At 48.3% G+C, this 20,173-nt stretch overlaps 9 protein-coding genes across 9 annotated transcripts; 6 read left to right on the forward strand and 3 right to left on the reverse strand.

Moving 5' to 3' along the window:
- Positions 1-816: 816 nt before the first annotated feature.
- FPRO_15625 (uncharacterized protein) lies at positions 817-2,548 on the forward strand (the record flags this gene model as incomplete). The annotated part of the gene is made up of 7 exons (XM_031220035.1): positions 817-947; positions 1,000-1,119; positions 1,169-1,416; positions 1,464-1,826; positions 1,879-1,970; positions 2,022-2,055; positions 2,106-2,548. The coding sequence occupies 7 exons, from the start codon at positions 817-819 to the stop codon at positions 2,546-2,548; spliced, it is 1,431 nt and encodes a 476-aa protein (XP_031085734.1).
- Positions 2,549-3,058: 510 nt separating this feature from the next.
- Positions 3,059-5,588, forward strand: FPRO_15624 (uncharacterized protein; the record flags this gene model as incomplete). Its single annotated transcript, XM_031220036.1, has 4 exons — positions 3,059-3,082; positions 3,141-3,617; positions 3,664-4,379; positions 4,427-5,588. The coding sequence occupies 4 exons, from the start codon at positions 3,059-3,061 to the stop codon at positions 5,586-5,588; spliced, it is 2,379 nt and encodes a 792-aa protein (XP_031085735.1).
- Positions 5,589-5,745: 157 nt separating this feature from the next.
- Positions 5,746-7,892, reverse strand: FPRO_15623 (uncharacterized protein; the record flags this gene model as incomplete). The annotated part of the gene is made up of 4 exons (XM_031220038.1): positions 5,746-6,165; positions 6,215-7,088; positions 7,138-7,523; positions 7,575-7,892. 4 exons carry the CDS (start codon positions 7,890-7,892, stop codon positions 5,746-5,748), a joined length of 1,998 nt encoding a protein of 665 aa, XP_031085736.1.
- Positions 7,893-9,153: 1,261 nt separating this feature from the next.
- On the forward strand, positions 9,154-10,833 carry FPRO_15622 (uncharacterized protein; the record flags this gene model as incomplete). The annotated part of the gene is made up of 1 exon (XM_031220039.1): positions 9,154-10,833. The coding sequence occupies one exon, from the start codon at positions 9,154-9,156 to the stop codon at positions 10,831-10,833; it is 1,680 nt and encodes a 559-aa protein (XP_031085737.1).
- A 492-nt stretch (positions 10,834-11,325) lies between these two features.
- FPRO_15621 (uncharacterized protein) lies at positions 11,326-12,883 on the reverse strand (the record flags this gene model as incomplete). The annotated part of the gene is made up of 2 exons (XM_031220040.1): positions 11,326-12,215; positions 12,274-12,883. The coding sequence occupies 2 exons, from the start codon at positions 12,881-12,883 to the stop codon at positions 11,326-11,328; spliced, it is 1,500 nt and encodes a 499-aa protein (XP_031085738.1).
- Positions 12,884-13,651: 768 nt separating this feature from the next.
- FPRO_15620 (uncharacterized protein) lies at positions 13,652-15,374 on the reverse strand (the record flags this gene model as incomplete). The annotated part of the gene is made up of 3 exons (XM_031220041.1): positions 13,652-14,604; positions 14,655-15,080; positions 15,131-15,374. 3 exons carry the CDS (start codon positions 15,372-15,374, stop codon positions 13,652-13,654), a joined length of 1,623 nt encoding a protein of 540 aa, XP_031085739.1.
- A 1,232-nt stretch (positions 15,375-16,606) lies between these two features.
- Positions 16,607-17,395, forward strand: FPRO_15619 (uncharacterized protein; the record flags this gene model as incomplete). Its single annotated transcript, XM_031220042.1, has 1 exon — positions 16,607-17,395. The coding sequence occupies one exon, from the start codon at positions 16,607-16,609 to the stop codon at positions 17,393-17,395; it is 789 nt and encodes a 262-aa protein (XP_031085740.1).
- A 669-nt stretch (positions 17,396-18,064) lies between these two features.
- On the forward strand, positions 18,065-18,832 carry FPRO_15618 (uncharacterized protein; the record flags this gene model as incomplete). The annotated part of the gene is made up of 1 exon (XM_031220043.1): positions 18,065-18,832. One exon carries the CDS (start codon positions 18,065-18,067, stop codon positions 18,830-18,832), a length of 768 nt encoding a protein of 255 aa, XP_031085741.1.
- Positions 18,833-19,419: 587 nt separating this feature from the next.
- FPRO_15617 (putative BRT1 protein, down-regulated by mating factor B) lies at positions 19,420-19,930 on the forward strand (the record flags this gene model as incomplete). The annotated part of the gene is made up of 3 exons (XM_031220044.1): positions 19,420-19,465; positions 19,523-19,536; positions 19,589-19,930. 3 exons carry the CDS (start codon positions 19,420-19,422, stop codon positions 19,928-19,930), a joined length of 402 nt encoding a protein of 133 aa, XP_031085742.1.
- Positions 19,931-20,173: the final 243 nt, after the last annotated feature.

The following is a 20,173-nucleotide window of genomic DNA, read 5'->3' on the forward strand; positions in this document are numbered from 1 at the left end:
GGTGTCGGTGCTGATCTGGACTTGATGCAGCCAAGATCTTGGTTCCGCTCGATCTTTATGGAAAACAGGTTGTTGAAAGAATGTCGCATTTTTTATTCTATTCCTCCACAACAGAACGCGGGGCCCCAGACTTGTCCGCCCCAGGCCTGGCTCCCTTCTAACTAGCGGCCATGCTAGAAGGGCAAACCCCACTACGAGGGGGAATGATTGAGTTTGACTGGGGGCCGCGGAAACCAGTCCGTTCATATACGACTACTAGACAATCTAGCAGATCCAATCAGACGAGGCTGTCAGGGATATCACGGCAACGATATCCGAAACTTCATACTGACAGAACATAACAGGCTTAATCACCTACACCATCTTCGTTTGAACGATGACCGAGCTGAGCTTTTCTCGGGTCAAAGATGCAGCGTAAGAAGCTTATTGTACTCGGTTGCGTTTAGGCCGAGGAAGAACATCCATGGCGTAAATATTGTTTGATGATCATGAGACTGAGATTAAGTTACGCATGGTCAAGAAATAGGCGGAGAGAAGCCCGAAATCAGAGTAAACCTGGGGAAAGGCGTGGCTTAGGCCATATTCCCCAGGATCAGGGTTGCTCTAGTGTACTTTGCTTGCTCGTGTAAGTGGCCAAGTTGTGTAGTAACGGGATTGAGGTACTCCAGGTGATTTGACTCCGACGATCAATGAAGTAAGTCAGAAACCGTGAAGCCTCAAGAATAAAAGGGAGCTGGATGCCACTTAGAATAAAGGACTATCAAAATCATTCTCAAAGGCTTCTTCCAATCTCCCACTGCCAACTGTATAATAAAAATGGCTTCACGTCTTAGCACTGCCTGGCTCATCGCACAAGCTGCCACTGTTTCGGGCTTATCTTTCAACGTCCCATCATCTCCGCCGGCCAACTCGAGCGCCCAGCTTACCGATGCCCCAGTCGGCGTTTCGTGAGTAATCATACTATGGCAGGCGTAAGATAGACTTGCTAATCATCCGCAGCTTCGAGTTCTTTGCTTTCCCAGGCTATTGGAATGATGTACCCAGCACTTCCACCTGCCTGCAGAACCTGAAGGATCTTTCGGGAACTTGGCCGTCTATCAGAATCGGAGGAACGACGCAGTATGATTGATATTGTCTCTTGTTGTGTTGCTGCTTACTTGGTGAACAGGGACCGAGCTACCTACGATGCTTCCTCTAGCCAGCAGGTCACTTATACAGTGGCCAACGCTGGAGATGCGCCAAGCACGCTTACGTTCGGGCCGTCCTTCATGTCCTTGGCAGGCACCTACGATGGAAAGGTAACAATAGGCTTCAATCGCCGACTCAACAACCTCGCGAACACCGTCTCTGCCGCATCCAAGGCGGTTGATCAAATTGGCAGCCTGCATGCCATTGAGCTTGGCAACGAACCTAACTGCAAGTCCTGTCCATCAACAAATTACTTACGGCTAACAGTGGGCCAGTTTTCAGCAGCAGTGATCCTATCGCCCAAGGTTCCTCCTGGACAGCATCAGCGGACTACGCCAGCGAGATAAAGTGGCAAGATGCCGTGTGCGGCAATCTCTCCGCGACCAACCTCATCTCCGCCGGTGTGTTCTTCGGAACCAGCCCGATGAGCATCGCAGGTTTGAGCGCAGCCGAGGGCCAGGCCAACAGCTATGTCAGACAGTACTGCTCGCACAACTACCCACAGTCCAAGAGCACTGCCAATCTAGCAAAGTTGATGAGCCACAGCGCTATTGCGTCCCAGATCAAGCCTTTCGCGCAAGAAGTCACGGCTGCAGCTGCTAAGGGCAAGCCTCATGTTTTTGGAGAGACCAATTCTGGTAGGTCATTATCTAGATCAAGTGGTTCAACATGACTGACAATGGCTATCAGCTACTCAGGGCGGTGGCGGCATCAGCCCAACTTACGGCGCTGGACTCTGGCTCCTCGACTATGTCATGCAAGCCCTGATCATGGGTACAGAGGTACGAAACCCCGTTCATGGCTCTTCTGATTCTGTAACTAATGAATTGCAGACTCTGTACTTCCACCATGGTACCATCGGAAACTGTAAGTAGATCACATTCCATTATCCCGGCAGCATCTAACACGATCAACAGGCCAGTACTGCTGGTGGGGAAAGTACTCTATGGGCTCCCCCTATTTCGGCGCCTACTTTGCTACAATGGCTCTCGCCGGCGCCGACAAGATCGCCCCCTTGGATGATCAGACAACCGGTTACGCTGCATATGCCATTTACAAAGATGACCAGCCCATTAGGGTTCTTCTGTATAACTCTGATTACTACACCACCGGCACTCGTCCTTCTCAGACTTTTACTCTGTCCGGACTACCTGGTTCTACTGTTTCAGCTAAGAGGCTCACTGCTGCTGCTTCCACGTCCAGAGTCGATGCAGGCCAGAGCCCGACTGTCGCTGGGCAGACGTTTCAGAATGGGTCATGCAAGATTCAAGGTCAGAGCACGGTTGAGTCGGCCACTGTCTTGGGAGGAAAGGCGACATTTACTCTTCAGGCTTCCGAAGCTCTACTGGTGACGCTGTAGCGGGCAACATAGTGGCTGCTTCAATAGTCGGAGGTCGGTAGTTGAACACGCAGACTGGGGCGCGCCCATTCTGAGAACTAAGTTTTTGCATGGGTTGAATTTGCAAGGCTGGTAGCTGTGCTATGCGATATGGTTAGGTTAGTCTTTAGTCGTAGGCTGTAGCAGAAAGAACATGGCTTCGGTGTAATAATCCACAGTCACTTGACCCGATGCCCGGCCTAGCCAGCCTGCTAAATTGGAGCATGCTGTTTCCCCTCACTGGTAACTAGCGTCGTGAATAAGGAAATGATCAACTGGCGCCAGACTAACAAATGCTAGCAAATGTGCTTGGATCAGTGACCCCCGCACCGGCGGCACATGCTCGCCTTGACATGACCCGAAGCGATACGAGCTTTCAAATGAAAGCCGTAATGTGCTAGCGAGCTCTTGAATATTAACTTCAAATAGTCTTGTTATCTTTCATTGCAAGATCCCTCGCTTCAAACATCTACCGTACTAGGAAGTGACAGAATGGCGCCATTACAGGAACAACAAGTAAGCACCATCCTGACCTGTTCCATCCAGCTCACCACTAAGCTAAGTCTCTCTACAGATCATCAATCAGCTCCAATCCAATTGGATCTGGACTCCCGACTGGGTCGACTCCTCCAAACAAAACACTGCCGCACGTATCGTCACATTCAGCCGCAAGTTTACTCTCCCCTCGCGACCGACTCGAGCGCTCCTCCATTTCTCGGCCGACACGCGGTACAAGCTCGTTATCAACGGCACTCGAGTAGCTGTTGGGCCAGCGAGAGGTAGTCCGTTGATATGGTATTATGACTCGCTCGATATTGCTCCGCACCTCAAACAAGGCGGTAATGAGATTCACTTTGTAGTGATTCGCTACTTTGCAGCTTCGCGTGGTGGAATGCCTTTCGAGAGAACTTCGTTCCCTGGATTGACTGTTATTGGTGGTGTTGAGTCGGATGGGCAGTTGATCAGTCTTGACTCTCGGGAAGGCTGGTTGGCTAAAGAGGATAACTCGATCCTATTCCCTACGGGCAGACCGGACGATGTCTTCCTTCATGTAGGTTTTAGATCCCGTGTTGGAAATATATGTTGACCCTCCTCAGATTAACGAACACATCGTGCCCAGCCCTCCGCAAGACGAAGTCACACCAGTGCCATACAACATCAAGACACTCAACGGAGAGCTTCCGCCATGGCGTCTTCGATCTCGCGTCATCCCCAGTCCAGAGCAAACACCTGCTGCTGTCAAGACCGTCAGAAAGAACGTCGGAACCTTGAACTCTGATGGCTGGGTCGCATATCTCTCAGGACAGGCTCCTCTTACCCTTGCAGCTGGGTCTTCACACACACTCGAAGTCCAAGCGGATGTGCATTCAACGGCATTTCTGCGTTGGACGTTCAAGGCGACTCAAAAGAGCCAGATCCGAATGAAGATCACTTACAGCGAGGGCTATGAGAATGAACCGCGCTCTTATCCATTCTTCAGGTCTAAGTCTGACAGGCTGGACGCGGCCAATGGGCATATCATCGGTCCTTACGATGACATAACCCTTGACCTGCCAGCGTCGCAGACTATAGTTTACGAACCATTTTGGTTTAGAACATTCCGTGTTATGCGATGGGAGATCACAGCTGGATCCGAAGCCGTTGAACTGTCCTCTTTCGAAGCTACACAGGTCAATTATCCTCTTGCTGTCAAAGCAAGCTGGGACGAGCCAGGAGACAAGGACGCTAAACAGATATGGGATGTGTCCATCAGAACTATGAGAAATTGCATGTTTGACGGGTACTCAGACTGCCCCTTCTACGAACAACTCCAGTCAGTATTGCCTTCACGGCCCATTGTCCTGACTGACAAATCTCTAGGTACTCCGGTGATTCTCGCTCCGTCGGCTTATTTCACTATCTTCTCTCTGGAGATGACAGACTGATGAGACAGACAATCACCAACTTTGCTGCATCCGTGACACCCGAGGGCTTAACACAGTCTCGCTTCCCCTCACACGTACCGCAGATCATCGCCGGTTTCTCGCTATACTGGGTCCTCCAGATCTGCGATCACCATCTATACTTTGGCGACACCGCATATACACGGTCATTCCTCCCTCGAATCGACGGTGTCTTCGAGTTCTTCGAGTCTCATATCGATGAACTCGGTCTTGTTAGTGGGTTTCCTGAAGATGTTTGGCAATATGTCGACTGGGTCACTTCTTGGGGCGCAACCGATACGCACCCAGACAAAGGGGTTCCAACATCAGGGCGAGAATCGAATAGGCATACATACTTCAGTATGCTTTATGCCTATGTCTTGAAGCAGGCTTCTCGTCTGGTCCGAGATGTCGGTCGACCTGGATACGCGGACGAGTACGAATCTCGCGCGGCATCTGTAATCAAGGCGGTCCGCACTCATTGCTTCGATGGGAAGTTCTTCACGGACTCTACGGCAGACATCGCGGGTGAGGGGGCTTACTCCCAGCATTGCCAAGTATTTGCCGTTCTCAGTGGCGTCGCAATCCCTGAAGAACGACCACGCCTTCTTAAGGAGTCATTTTCAGACCCAAGCTTTTCCAAATGTTCCTATGTCATGATGTTCTATGCTCTGCGGGCGTTCGCTCTCGCTGGAGACGAAGTCTACGAATCAGCATGGGGAAGTGTTTGGGACCCTTGGCGAAAGATGTTGGCTAACAATTTAACAACCTGGGAAGAGGATGACGTGCGGCAGCGGTCAGACTGTCATGCATGGGGTAGTGTTCCTATCTACGAGCATTGTACCGAATTGGCTGGTCTGCATGTCATAGCACCAGGTTCAAGCAAAGTCTCATTTTCGCCAAGACTGAACTTGAGTCGAGAGTTGAAGGCAACGGTAGCGCTTGGTTCGAACACTGCTACAGTTTCGTGGAGTGTTCAGGATGATGGCCGAAAGAAAGTCGAGTTACGGCTTGAGTCGCCAGTTTGTGTTGTAAGCAAGTTGCCTGGTGGGGAGGAAAGGGACTGCGGTGTAATTGACCACCTTACACTGAGTTTCTAGGCTAGAAAAGGGTTATAGATAGCCACTTAGGGAGGTGTCTATTATAGAGGAATCTCAACTGGCTCGATATATCCGAATTTCGAAAAGAAAACATGTGGTTTCTCCAATCTCTAACTCTATTGGCTACTCATCGCAACTCAACGTTACTAACCAATTCTCAATCATCATACACAAGCTGCAACGGCCCCTGGCGATCTGGCCTCGTAACATCATCCACCCATCGACTATCAGCAGTGTAATACACCTGCTTCGAGTCTCCCCACTTCTTCGGCCGCAAATCCTGCACCATGACCACGCGATCTGCCTTCTCGATCTTCACGGGCTTTTCAAAATTCTTCTTCGGCTTCAGTCCAGATCCAATTCGTAAGTCAGTCCAGCCCATGGTGAGGCGGCCAAGCTTATAATGCTCCTCCCAGACGAATTTCTCACAGCTACTAGCATTCTCCAGAAATCCTCCCAGGAGCTTTTTAGCTAAATTCAAGTGTGCATTCTGTCTATCTTCGTAATAGCTCTTGAAGTTGGGGCAGAGCAGATTTGTTAAGTTCTTGGCGCGTGATAGAGCGAGGGCCATTGCATCCTCCTTTTCGTCAGTTTTAGTCTTCATGTAGAGAGGTATAGTAACTTACGAGGTTATCCTCTTGGGGCGCAACCTCAAAGACCCGTAGCGAAGGCAGGTTCTTGGTCAAGATGTTGACGGACTCAGATGAGGCATACGGGATTTCCCATGGCTCACTGCCCATATGCCGGTAATGGAAGCGCAGTAATTCTAGGTTTGTATGCTTCAAAATGGACTGTAGCAATCGCCTCGAAAGTCCCGGATTCGACTGCACATTGGTGTTGTACATGTTGTAGTCATGTATCTCCAGGCTGGTCAATGAGTCAAAAGCCGAGATAAATCGATACTTTCCCTCCAGGTGCACCTCTGTCTCGACGTAGTTTGATGTAGGCCCAGGTCCTTTCATATCCAAACACAGCTTTCGAAGGTGGATATCTCGCTTGTCAGCTTTCCTGAACAGATCCTCGAGATGCTTATAGAACGTGAGTTGTCCCTCTTCGAGACTCATGAGGTTAAGCTCCCTCAGCTTGAGGAAGTCGAAAGCTCTTGTGATATTCGGCATCACATTCTCACAAAATTCACCACTGAAACTTATGCCATGTAGAGTCAGTGATTTGAGCGCCGTGAAATCATACCCTTGTTCCGAAGCATCAGGGTTGCGAGCTTTAAGTTTGCCTTCCCAATCGCCAAGAAAGTCAGAGTAATACTTGGATGTTCGAACTTCCAGAGCCTGGAGGGTTGATAGGGAGTTGAGTAGCATGCTCTGTAAAGGTCTTTCCTTGGCTACACAAAGTGATCCCCAACCCCTGTCTTCGATGCAGATATGCTCGAGATTACGGAGTTTGGCGAGCGGAATTATAGCTTCAGGTTTTATGCTATGTTCATAGGGGTCGAGTCGTATAGACTTGAGATTCTTTAATTTAGAAAGGCCCTCCGCCATCAATCTTCAATACTGTCAGTATGGCACACCCCTCTATGCGGGGTTTTACTTACTCAGTTAGGTCCTTAGCATCAAAGACTTCCAAGTTATGAAGGTTTTTCAAAACCTCTTCAAAATACCTCAACAAAAAGGGCTTATGCCTCTTGCCAGGGTCAATCTTTCCAATGATCATCTGCCGGACATTGCTGGCACAAGAAGGCACTGCAGTTGGATCAAGGAGAGTTGAGAACTTCTCTTGTTGACCTTTGTACTGGCCTTCTCTCTTGAGCTGTTTCTTTTGAGCTATGCTCAGATGAGGTTCAATTCGGCGGATGACGTGGGGAATGTGTGCCCAGAAGTATGTTGAGACGGAGATGCGTTTATGGATGATGGCCATTACGACAGCATAATATCGTTTAGAGGTGCAGGCCATCTTGACCATGCTTCTTGAGTCATTGACCTGGTCTTGTCAGTACTTGAGATGTCACGCTTGAAATTAGTGTGGACTGACGCTTTCGAGGATCTGTTGGAGAATCTCGGCTGGCAGGACTGACAAGACATCGTCAGGAACTGAGACCGTCTCATCCTGAGTCTCATTCTCGGCTGCGGTATTGACCTTCGGCTTTGTCTTTCTACCGGTTGATGTTGTCGCTTTTGCCTTCTTTGTCGGTGCTTTTTTCCCCTTTGCTGTCGACTCATCGTTCTCGTCTTCAGCCGGGGCTTTTCGCTTCCTCTTTGGTGGGGCAGTAGGCGCAGGCGCAGATTGAGCTGACTTAGCAGCGGCGCCTAAGTCAATGTTGCGAATCCTGGCGCTCCTTCTCGTGGACATTTTGACTGAAAGAGAGCGGCGATAGAATGATACTCTGAGAAGAATTGAAGATATTTAAGACGAGGATTCGCGTGATTATGAAGGGCGCGATGGATTTAGGGGAGATTGGATGACTAGAAGCTTTGATGGTGATTGATTGGTCCGCTCACTGGTCTAAGCCACTGTAGCCTAGAGTTAGTCTTCAGGTGAGGCGCTTGGCTCGATTCAGGAACCGCCGGGTTGATAATGCTCTGATAGAGCCACTAACTTCTCGACTTGTTTATAGAATAATTCTCGATATAATTATAGGCTCTTCTTTGATAAGACATTTCTCAAATTTTTATAGCCGATGCTTCTATTACATCAGCTCTTCATAGCTCATATTCTACGCCGTTGGGGTCGCTGTTCCGAACTCTCTTCTCAATGTCAAAATAACGCTAGTAGGAGCTCTCTATTGGTCACCGGATCGGCCCACAATTCCGTCCGCGGAATGTGTACACAAATCTCTGCCCTCTACTTGGCATACCCAAACAACACCCATTACATCGGAAAACAAACAAAGTCAATGCCCTCATAGTTAAACTATCTTTTATGGCTAGTTCGATAGATGCAAAGAGGCAGTGTTGGCAGAGGATGTTAAGCTGAAACGAGACAACTTACTGCAAGAACTTTACCTACAAGAATTTCCAAGTTGGTGAAAATTACCATTTCACACAAATATGCGGACCAGAGAACATATCACGATTGCGATGACAGTCGAATTTATAAATGAAAGCCACCAACAGAAAATAGAATATGAGACAAGACTTTGCATTGCACCAAGCCATTGCCGTCTATCGTCAAAACAGCCATGTTGTCAAAAATCCGACAACTGCAGGGTAACTGAATGCGGATCTGGGCTCGCCATCGGAATCTTATCCCCGCTTGGACCTCGCGTCTGAGACACATCCCCCGCCAAGCCAGTAGCACGCATCTAGGCGACGCCTTAAATGGTCCCTTGCACAAACAAATACCACTCCAGAGTCTCCAGATAGCAATTCCTATCGCACCCTGAGACTCTGCATGAGACACCACCACCAACAGCCTGTGATATCTGATTCTGAATAGCTAAGAAAGCGCCACCAATTGCGGCACAAATGAATTGGAATTTCGCCCCTTTTTCGCTGCCCATCCCTTGATCACAAGGCATACGTGTTGTTCCCTTCAGGATGCTCATAAAACATAAGGCTGCAGCCACCGTGCTCCTCTTTTCTAGATGTTCAATTGAGTTTCAACCTTTGCTATGGATCCCAAGTTGGAAATTCCGGGGGCTGAAAAGCTCCCAACGCTTCCTGCGATACCGACGCTGTCAACACTTCTAGCACTTCCAATTGTCGCCAAGGTTTTGAATCACCCCAGCCTGCAGAACCTCCCAGATGTCTCCAATGTTCGAAAAATTCCCAGAGCTCAAATCGCAGCTGTCGTATTTATCATTTCAGCTCTATCACTTATTATTCTGAGTCCCTGGAGCTGGGAAATGGATGACTCGAGCTGGTCGCATCACCGTCACAAATATCGTGACGAAGACCGTAAATTCGCCCTCGTCGTGCCCGCCACGTCTCCAAGCCCCGACCTCTGCAAAACCGTCGTCACCGCCCTTGCGCTCGGCTACCCCAGTCCCGTTATCATCAACTGGGGAATCGATCACCGACTCATATCTCATTGGAACGGTGGTCACAATTTGCCCAAAATCCCGGGCATTGTCGACTACCTCGATGCAGTTCTGCACCCTGATGCGCATCCGTCTGAGAGATTGAGTGAAGATGATATCATACTCATGGTTGACGGCCACGATGTTTGGTTCCAATTGCCCGCACAGATCATGCTCGAGCGATATCACAGGATCAATAAGGAGGCCAATGAGCGGTTGCGTAAGCAATGGAACAAGAAAGGAAAAATGCCTATGCAGCAGACCATCCTCGTGGCCACTGGTAAGAAGTGCTATTCCGGTCTGGCGGACAAGGGCATCAATATCCAATGCGAGAAATGGCCCGAGAGTCCAGAGCGAAAGGACCTCTACGGTCCTGATACAGAGAAAGATGGTGAGCATTGGCAGACGAACAGGCCGCGATGGATCAACGGTGGTGTCTATATCGGCCCCGCTGGCGATATGCGCCGCTTGTTTCGTCGATCTCTGTTTACCATGCAGGCTGGTATCGGAGAGGGTATCAAGATGCACAGTGAACAAGCTCTCACAGGTGAAGTCGTTGTGGAGCAAGAGATCTTTCGGAAATTCCAGAGAGAAAAGGGAAGGCCCAGGCGTGGCATGAGAGACATGCTGGACAAAAAGCTTGAGTATGGTATTGGTCTTGACTACGGTCAACAGATATCGATGCAGACTCAGTGGACTCAAGATGATGAAGGTCGCGATCACGGTGCTTTCGTCACGCTGGGTGATCAGAAACTCATCGATGAACACTCTGCTGCCTTGGGCATCTCGCCAACGCGCCTAAAAGGTCTACCAGAGGATATCAAGAACGCAGAGAACCCACTAGAGCTCATCCAGCCAGACGCAGACTGGAACAACATGTCCCTCTACGCCGACTTCTTTCTCGAGACCGTTCCAGTTATTCTTCACCACAACGGCATGCACGGACTAAAAAGACGTCGCTCAACATGGTGGGACAAACCATGGTACTACCATCACCTTCGAGAGCTTCTCAAGATGCAGATTCAGAAGAAGGGTGAGCCTGAAGATCCTCTTGCGACAGTCAAGACAGAGAACGGGAGGGTTCGGTATTGGGGTGTTTCGGCGGAGTATGAGAGTAGATATCCGAGACAGATGGTTGACAACGCGTTTGGGAGGTTGGATAAGATGAAGCTTGGGGAGATTTGTAGACATACGAAGAAGGCGCCCCAGGGGCCGAACCAGGAGTGGTGGGAGGAGGTCTTCCGTGATACTCAAGGGCCTTGGGGCCACTGAACATATAGTCCCCCTTCGAGCTTTAGCTTCCTCACCTGTATACGAATGGCAGAGGGACCTATGGAAATGTTATGGGTTAATCAGGGATTGGAGTTGTATCGATTAACAAATGACTTGATTTTAGTTTCGTTATTGGATTGATGTACGTAACAAAGTCTTTGCAGAATTATATGTCTATTTGCTATTGTCTTTCGTCATGGTGAAAGGCCATTAATCTTCGTGGCTTATAGGTTTCGGGGTTATGATGCGGATACCTCCTGCTCGTAGGTTGAAGTCAATGAACTCTTGCAGGCCTATGTTCTCGTTTACCTTGATGATGCTTATGATAGCCCGAGAAAGTTGCGATGGGAGGCGATCCTGAGGGAGCCAGAAAACACCGGACATTATTATAGGGTGTCGAAATAAAATAAATATAGCAAAGACTCCGCTAAACTCAGACCAGATTTGCCCTTTTAGCGCTTAGGGGCGAGGTCCTGGGTTCCCTTTCATCTCCTAGGCGATGGCAGGCGAAGCAAAATGCGCTAGGCCTTTTCCCTTTGAACCCCTGTAATTCATACACTGATACACTCCCAAAACAGCTAACACCATCGGGATCGAAATCACAAGATAAAGCCAGAAACGTTGCCTTCCAGGTGCATAGTCACCCGACATGCTAAATAAGGTAGCAACATATACTAACGGGACGAATACCAATCCAAGTGTTGTGATATTTCTGGTTCTGACGGCGGCTTCTAAAGAAACTTGCTGTTCTCTGAATGCCTGCCTGTTACCCGCTATGCCGGCCAGGGCTGTCATGGATGAGTTAAGTTTCTCGACCCAGCTTCGGGCATGATTGTACTGGTGGTAAAGCATCTGGAAATCGGCCGCCACGTCTTGCCAGGAGTTTATTTCTCGAGGGTCCGGACGTCCAGAGGGCAGCCGGAGCTGAACAAGAATACCTTCCAAGTCCAGACAGTGCAGCTGTAGCCTCCTTTCCAAAGTCTGGCAGTCACTCCAATTCGCCTCGACTGCTGCCAGGTCCAGTTTTCCAAAGTCAGAGGTCCATCGCATCGGGCTCTGGGACTGAGCAATAGTTTTACGTAGCTGATCGAGATGCCTCAGGTAGAGGCTGGCAACAATCTTCTGGAGGAACAAGGAGACAATGTCCGGTGTTTCGTAAGTGAGGCCTGGTAGCGAAGAATAGTTCGCGAGATAAAAGCACAGATCATCGGCGATACTGGTCTTCGGCGGGGCCTGTTTCGCCATGATTCCGATGTCCGAGGCAAAGAAATCGATATAAGCTCCTTCAGCTGGTTGCTGACCGACTGGGAAAACGTGCCCCCTGCCAGCAGCCTCATTCTTTGTTACGACGCTTCTCAAACCTGGATCGCATATCACTATGCCTAAAGCTTAAATTTAGAACCAGTAAAACTGATTTCAATGGAAAGAGTCAGTACTTACTGGTCCAACCATCTTCTGATAAATTGTTCCAAACAAAGCATTTCCGTTTTACAGTGCCAACACTATCAAGCATACCATTGACTCGGGTCAGACTTACATATCTTCCTGTCTCTGAGCACCTGAGGGGAGCGTGTTTGATAAGCGTACTTGGTAAAGTAACCAAGATCCGAGGTGACATGGAGAGATATTGCTGCAATGCGAGACCAGAAGTCAGCACGCTGCAAGAGCCACCGCTTGTGGATGAAGTGGTCACTGTTCGCTCGTAGTTGGTAAACAAAGAAGGATGCATTCGAAAGTGGTCCCCAAGAACTGTTGCAACGTCTCTGTTCATATTCTCAAATACATATGCTGTTCGTCGAGGTTTACCACCTTTCCTTTTTTGTGATAAATGTTTAGCCAGAGAGACCGGTCCTTGAAGGGGCAACACAAGGAGCTTATCGGCTTGATCGTTATCGAACTCAATAGCCCGGATACTGACATTGCGGTTTTCCCAGGAAATTCCACATTTAAGAGGCTTCGGGTCCGGTTGGAGCAGGTACGGGTCGGAGGCGGAGAGACCGCTCACATAATCCTGATATGGGCCATTCCACGCAATCCAAGATTGATTCATTTTGATAGTTTATGTATTAGGATACAACTTCATGAGTTTCAAAGGCCGGAGTTCTTGAAGCCCACAAAGGTCATTTAAATAGAACTAGCAATGCAATTTGCGGGCTCTAATGCATATCCCAGGCAGCAGCGCTAAAAAGTGTTCCTTTTTGTAATTTCAAGATTTGTGGAGACCAAAAATGGGAATTACAAAACGGGCGACGAGGATGTGCCTAGCGATACGGAGAGACAATACATCATTATGTTCTTATCGAGAACAGCCTCGAAGCTTTTTACTACTAGCTCCTGAATCTTCTGCTAAATATGGTCTCGCTCAATTGCTGTTGGTTGAGCAATGTTTCGATAGTCCCAGGGAACCCAACCGCGCACGCAAAGAGGAGTAAAATATCACCTGACCCTGCTATTATTGTAAAATTATAGCCAGAGAAGAATATAAAAGCACTCTCTCTACTCTGTATTGCAGTGAGTATTATTGCATTAATAGACTTAGGTAAAGAATTGCTGGGACACAAGCAGGATTACCCTAAGTTTCCAAAAGAAGTCGTCCTACCCTTACTATAAATTTTAGAAAGGCGTGTGGCTGAAGTCCACGGTGACATGAAAACAGGAGCGCTTTGAATGAGATATTCTGATGAATCATAAAGGCACGACCGATAGTGGGGATTTGAGACCGAGCTCGCATCGATTCAGCGTCGCAAGTGTGAAGGTGAATGTAAGCAAAATTATCCTTGGTATAATCATACTATGGTTTTGATACCTTCTAGTAAGTTTATTCCCGTGGGATCCTAAATACAGGGTACTCCATACCCGCTTCCACCGGAATGATGTTGAACTTGACGTAGCTGTCAATGTTCTCCGGCTCAAGAGCGATAAACGCCAAAGCGGCATTCTGTTGCCTCGTGCTAATGTAATAGCTCCCAACCGGCAGCACGACTTCTCGAGTGGTTGAGTTGGTGGTGACCGTGTTGAGATACGTGCCTTCATATAACTCAGGTTCAACAATTGAAGACTCAATCGTCAAGGTTTCCAAAGTTCGCCTAAACTCATAGTTCATTTTTTCCACTTTCAATCCCAGGATTTCTAGTCTCTCGGCAACGTCAGACCATGTTCGTGGGATCACGTAAGCTTCGGGTCGGGGCCTGGTAAGGTTCGCGACTGACGGGGTAGTCCGCTGGAAGTCGATCGGTACCTGTACGACGCTGCCGTTGCGAGTATCAACCATGGTAAATGTCCTGTTCCCTGGGACGTAAGAATCTGTGATGACGATATCTTCATCGCTGTTGATAAAATCCTCTCGGGCATCTTCGACAATCGACTTGACCTTCTCAGCCTTATCTCTCGCCAACTCAAGGATGGTCTGGATCTTGATAAGAGCAGTCGCAACACGACGCTGGAAATGTTGATTCGCGATACGAATACCGCGCATCTCAAGTAAAAATGAGATCGTCTGTGTCAATCCAACGGCATTACGACCAGTGCGTGCCTCGGTTACAGCTTCAGTAAAACGAATACGTGAACCTTCAGTGCGATTGGAAGGCCCAGTAACATATGGCTCCCACCGGAGGCCGTGAAACTCAAGTTCCTCTCCTACAGCTGGGATGAAGAAATCGAGCAGCTGCTCGCGAATCTTGGGATGAATGTTGGGGTTGATGCCGCCGGATAGAAGGGCGTCAGCTCCGTGCTGGTAGTGGCCGCCGTAGATTGTAGGCACAGTGAACTCGTCTGCCATTAAAGTTAGTCATGGTGATTAGTGTGCGTTCATGGGCACTTACGCATGTCGATCGCTATATGAGGGTTCCATTCACTGACGGTTCGTTTAATCTGTCTTGATTGTCCACGCATGAGCTTCAAATGCTCCCGGTTAGGATCGAGATTCGACGCCAACTGTCTCTGGAAGTATGCAACGCCATCAACATTATACCTGGGAAGAATCTTGATGTCCATCTTCTCCAAGATCGACTTGGCCCACGAAGGCTCGGCATCCATCTTACCCAGGAAGGCAAGGACGGACTCATCAGCAGCGGGCTCATTACCGTGGATTGCAGCCTGGAGATACACACGGAGTTTGTCACTGCTCGAGTTGGTGCTTGGCAGAGAAAGGAAGACATAGGGAATCGAACGGCCTTCTTCAGATTCAAAAGTCGCTGGCTCATAAGTCATCCAGTCATGCTTCTGAGCTAGATTTCGGATAAAGTAATCTTCAAAATATTAGTAATTATTCCGGAGGCCTTGACATCAGTGGTCTGACCGAGTTCAATATCGTCAGTAGGCCCCTCTGTGCCATTTGAGAACCTAGAAGGAACCTTTTCGGGGTTCAGAAACGCAGGTGATCGGAGAGTGATGTTGACATCGGGGAAGTTGGCCGAGACGAGGTCAGAGTCCTTGGTTGTGGGTGCCCAGTTCTCGCCATATTGGAGACCTCTCTGTATACCGCCTGACTGTCCTGTGACAACAGAAGCGAGTGCCGTGAAGGTAGTAAGTCGTTGAGCCATTTTGGAAGACTCTGGACAAATCCGGAAGATGTCCAAAACGCGAGCAGTGATACTGTCTGAACTTTGGAGGAGGACATGCCTTTAAATACGACGCATTGTGTTACTGCGCATCAGCCTCGGTCATTGATCGGAACTTATTCTGAATCCGTTCATCGCTTAAAGTCGATCGTCGCATTGCATCTGAATATCGTGACATGAAGTGGGATTTCATTAACGTTTACCTCCGCATTCTAACCAAGTTGATGCGATGGACTGACTGACGAACTGAGGGGTATGCTTGGCAGCAATGATACTCTGGAGACAGTGGATGATGAGCAACGAGAATTACCGAATGAGGTAGGTCGGTAGATAAGCTTAAGAAAAACTCCGCAATAACCCGATTTTAGTACAACGTTTGTCATCCTTCGCTCGACACTTGGATCTGCATCTCTTTCGATTCCGTCCCAGTCATATTGCGCTCGGCCTGCCGCACGATATCAAGCGCGCCTACCCCAAGCTCCATCTACTCAATCACCTTCTACTGAAGGCACATGCACAGTCTCGTGCCAGTGCCAATGTACAGGGCAGCCCCCCGTGATGCTTATCACAAACCAGTTCGCTTGATGCGAGGCCGATATACTTGACCACAAAGTGCGAAGCCCATGCTCCACGTTAACGTTTTAAATATGTTGAAATCATCAAGAGAGAAGCGCCCAGCCGCAGATAAAATGTGTCTGCCGAAGCACATGTAATTTGCAATAAGAACTTGGAAGATGGCGAAGATGAATCCGAAGCGCTTCAAATCAGCTGCTAATAAAGTCATTTATTACAAGATCAACACAAAGGGAGCTCTTATCGGGCTAGAGTATGTCGAGAAGATCAGGAGGCCACGTTGACAACCTGGCTAAATTGAATCAATTATACGAACAAAAAACAAGCTTTAAATCGAGGAATATCATCCCTGTATGCTAGAACAGCTTTCATTCAATTACCATCAAATCTCGTCTCTTGCTTTCTCCCACCTGTGCCCGGAAAGGCCCCGCACTGCCCGTTCGGGCTGCATTGGTGGTTGATCAATTTGGTTCCATAGGCTCGAAGCCATTGTTAAAGCCTTGGCCAACGTCATAAGTGTGACTCGACAGGATAAACTCGTTGGGGGCCATTTTACAACGTAGGCATATTATAAGTACAAGGCTTGATGCCATCAAGCCAGAAGAAGGGTTCAATAAAATCGCCTTTTCCGAGCCACCATCATGAAAGCATTCGCAGCAGTCCTCCTTTTGGCCTTTCCATCGATCGCTGTCTCGCTGACCAAGCGTGACTGCGACTCCTTCGATGTGACCGCTCCAGGATCCAAGGGATGGTCCAGGATGGGTCAACCAATCCGGGTATCAGAAATCGTAAACTGCACCGCGGAAAGAGCCAAAAAGAATGGCGATGGCAAAGGAAATTGCAACATTCAGCGCTATATAATGGGCATCATCGCCAACGCAACTATCAACAGCACCGACGGCGCAACCTTCCAAGCCCCATCCCCAGCAAACCTCAACACTTCCATGACAAACAAAGAGGCCATTATCAAAGCTTTGAAACACGATATAGGGCCATTGGGAAACGTCACCTTGGATAGGCTCGTTGTCATACCTTTTATTGCCCCTTTCAACACAACTCCAAACGGGACTTATGGGTATTGGACATTTACGCCTGCAATACAGTGCTGGCGTGGACATCCCAGGGATTGTGATGGTGATTTGGAGGAGGAATTGGACGGTTATTCAGCCGTGGTATGCGGCTTTAGGCTCAAGAGCAATTCGACGGATGACCCTGTTACCACGTATGAAGGCAATGTTAGCTTCGTGGAGATGGACGAGGAAGATGCTCTGATCAAGTCTGAGATCAGGCCATGGCCAAGTCTTAGCAAGGCTCAAGAATGGGCTAGGGAATGGGATGAAGCTGATGTTGACTCCGGGGCCGTGAGATATCATGGGATATCGACGGCTGCCATATGGTCATCTCTTGCTTGTCTGTTTGTATTTATCTAACCTGGGACCTTATATGTCTGTATTTCTCCAGATTTTGCCATCAACGTAGCACTTGTATCACTGTTGACAAGCACAATATGACTGTGATAAGATTAGGGTTCTAAAATAGGCTTCACGCTTCAGGGCACAAAGGTAAAGGGCACCAGTAAACACATACGGCAAAAAACTCCTTACCCTCACTATTGCCTAGGAGCACAATACAATATTGCACTTGAACCGCTATCAAACCTCACGTCGCCTAAGAGATGACGGTGCTAGGTGCCAACAGCGATTCAAGAACACAGCCCTGTATTCTTACTAAATACCATCACTATGGACTGTTTCTGGCTCGTCAAAGAAGGTAGATAAGATTCCAATAGCTACAACGATCATTCAGACTGGCAGGAACCAAGATGAAGTCAAAACAAGGAAAGCTACCAAGCTCGTAATTCGGGGGTTCCTAAATTGGGCCTTAGCATTGTATGTTATAAATTGCCGATCAGTTTCATTTTATAGACCTTGGAGCACTTGCGCCCCCTTGGCCCACGTCATTGAAGTGACAAAATCTGAAAGAATTGGGGGCCATTTGCAAGATCAAGGCAGCAACACAAGATATAAGAGAACTTGTTCAACTCCTGGGCTGGATCCAAATTAACGATCATTCTATGAATATAATCCGCAATTGCAGTCATGAAGTTTATAATCTTCTTCCTTACATTCTTCCCAGCGGCATCGCTTTCGCTATCAAAGCGCAACTGCCAGACCTTTAAGCTAGAATCGCCAAATGACTCCAAAGGCTACTTTGATGAAGGCAGCTCCATTCGTGTCACTGAGCTGGTCAACTGCACTGCAGAGAGAGCAAAGAAAAACGGTGATAACAGGGGTAATTGCAGAATCCAGGGCACCAAGATAGGCATTATCGCCAATTCAACCATCATTCAGGCCGACGGTATACCCCTCGATACCTCCCTAAAGAATAAGAGAAGCATCCTCAAAGCAGCACGAGATGTAGCGGACTCTAAAACGATGGAGTACGTCACTTTGCAGCGACCTGCAGTCATACCATACACAAACTCATCCTGGGTCATACCCAAAGGCAAGCGTGGATACTGGGTCTGGACGCCTGATATGAACTGTTGGCCCGGGACTCTGGATGATTTTGATGATGATCTGGATGATACTGAGGTGGTGGTCTGTGGGTTCAGGATTGATAGGAAAGGGAGTAATGAAAGCGACGCCAAGTATCGTGGCGACGTTGGATTTGTGGAGGATGATGACCCCAATTCTAGGATTAAGCCTGGTGTCAGGCCATGGCCAGATTATGATGAGGCAGTTGGTATGGCTGAGGAATGGGAGAAGAATGATGTGCAGGAAGAGGAGTCGTTGGCTACAAGATTTTATAATGTTGTCCCGACTCTCGTTTGGTCATTGCTTGTCTCTCTGTTTGCAGTAGTTTAAAGACAACACCAGTGCTTAGATATCGCTATAAGAAGACGCCACAATCAGCTCTTTAGATGGACATTTGCTGAAATATGAATAACCTGTTGTATGTACTAGGTACGAACCAACTCTCACACTACCAAGAAATAGCTCCTACGTGATCATACAGTCACTATTTGCATTTTTTAATTTGGTGATTACTGTTATGACTCGCCGCGTGTAAGCGAGAGGTCAAGTGGAGACATATTCACAAGAGTGCCGGCCGAGCATCCGTGCCGGTATGATTACCGGTATGATTACCGGTATGATGTACCGGGAGAGCTAAAAGTTGTCAGTGGTAGTGGAGCCACCCATCAATACTATTCTTCAGTCAGCTCTACAAAATTTCCCCGCATAGTACCGAACAAGGGACCGGCTTCTCCGTACCAGCTGGTTTGACAGGAGTATAAATCCCCCTCATTGATAACGCCGAGGGTCTATGTAGTCTACGACCTCTTATAGTTAAAGCATACGTACTCTGATTTCCTAGAGTACAATATCATAATCACGTCTTGAAGTGAAACAAGAGGCTATCTTTACGAGATCCATCCAACAGGCTAGTGAAGATGTCATCAGACCTCACCACCATTTCAACATCAGAGGGATGCCCAGGTAAGTAACACCAAAACTCAAACAGCCATAGAGAAAGAAGCTAATCGTTTGTGACAGCTATCGGACCCTATGTAAATTCTCTCTGGGCAATTGAAAGCATTAATAACTGACTGATATCGCAAGTCGCAAGCTGTAGTCGCAGGCTCTTACGTCTTCCTCTCAGGCCAGATTCCAATCGACTCGACCGGCAAGCCTCTCCAAGGCAGCATCACAGATAAGACGCATGCTTGCTGCAAGAGCGTTCAGGCAGTTTTATCAGCGGCCGGCAGTGACATCGGCCGCGTGGCAAAGGTCACAGTCTTCTTGGATGATATGAAGAACTTTGCGGAGTTCAATGCTGTTTATGAGACTTATTTCACGCATAAGCCGGCCAGGAGCTGTGTAGCGGTGAAAACACTGCCTAAGAATCTAGAGGTGGAGATTGAATGCGTGGCTTTAGTGAACACTCAGGGATCTCGGCTCTAAGGATGTATCATAAATTGATTCCAGAAGAAGAGATAGGCAGATGCTTGGAGTATTTAAATGTCATATTTAGAGGCTCTAGTATCACCTATCCATGCCTGAGCTTTTCGCTATTAGTCAAGAGTTCGTATAGGTGATAGTTGAGGGGTGCCTTTCAAATTCAGTCGTGCAGATTAGCTACAAAGTAGGCCGACTAAGTTCTCCCTGCTGGTTTAAGCTCTCGGTCACAAGTCTGAACTGCAAATA

The sequence above is a fragment of the Fusarium proliferatum genome (genome assembly GCF_900067095.1).
Source record: "Fusarium proliferatum ET1 genome assembly, contig: FPRO_scaffold009, whole genome shotgun sequence".
NCBI classification, from domain to species: Eukaryota; Fungi; Ascomycota; class Sordariomycetes; order Hypocreales; family Nectriaceae; genus Fusarium; species Fusarium proliferatum.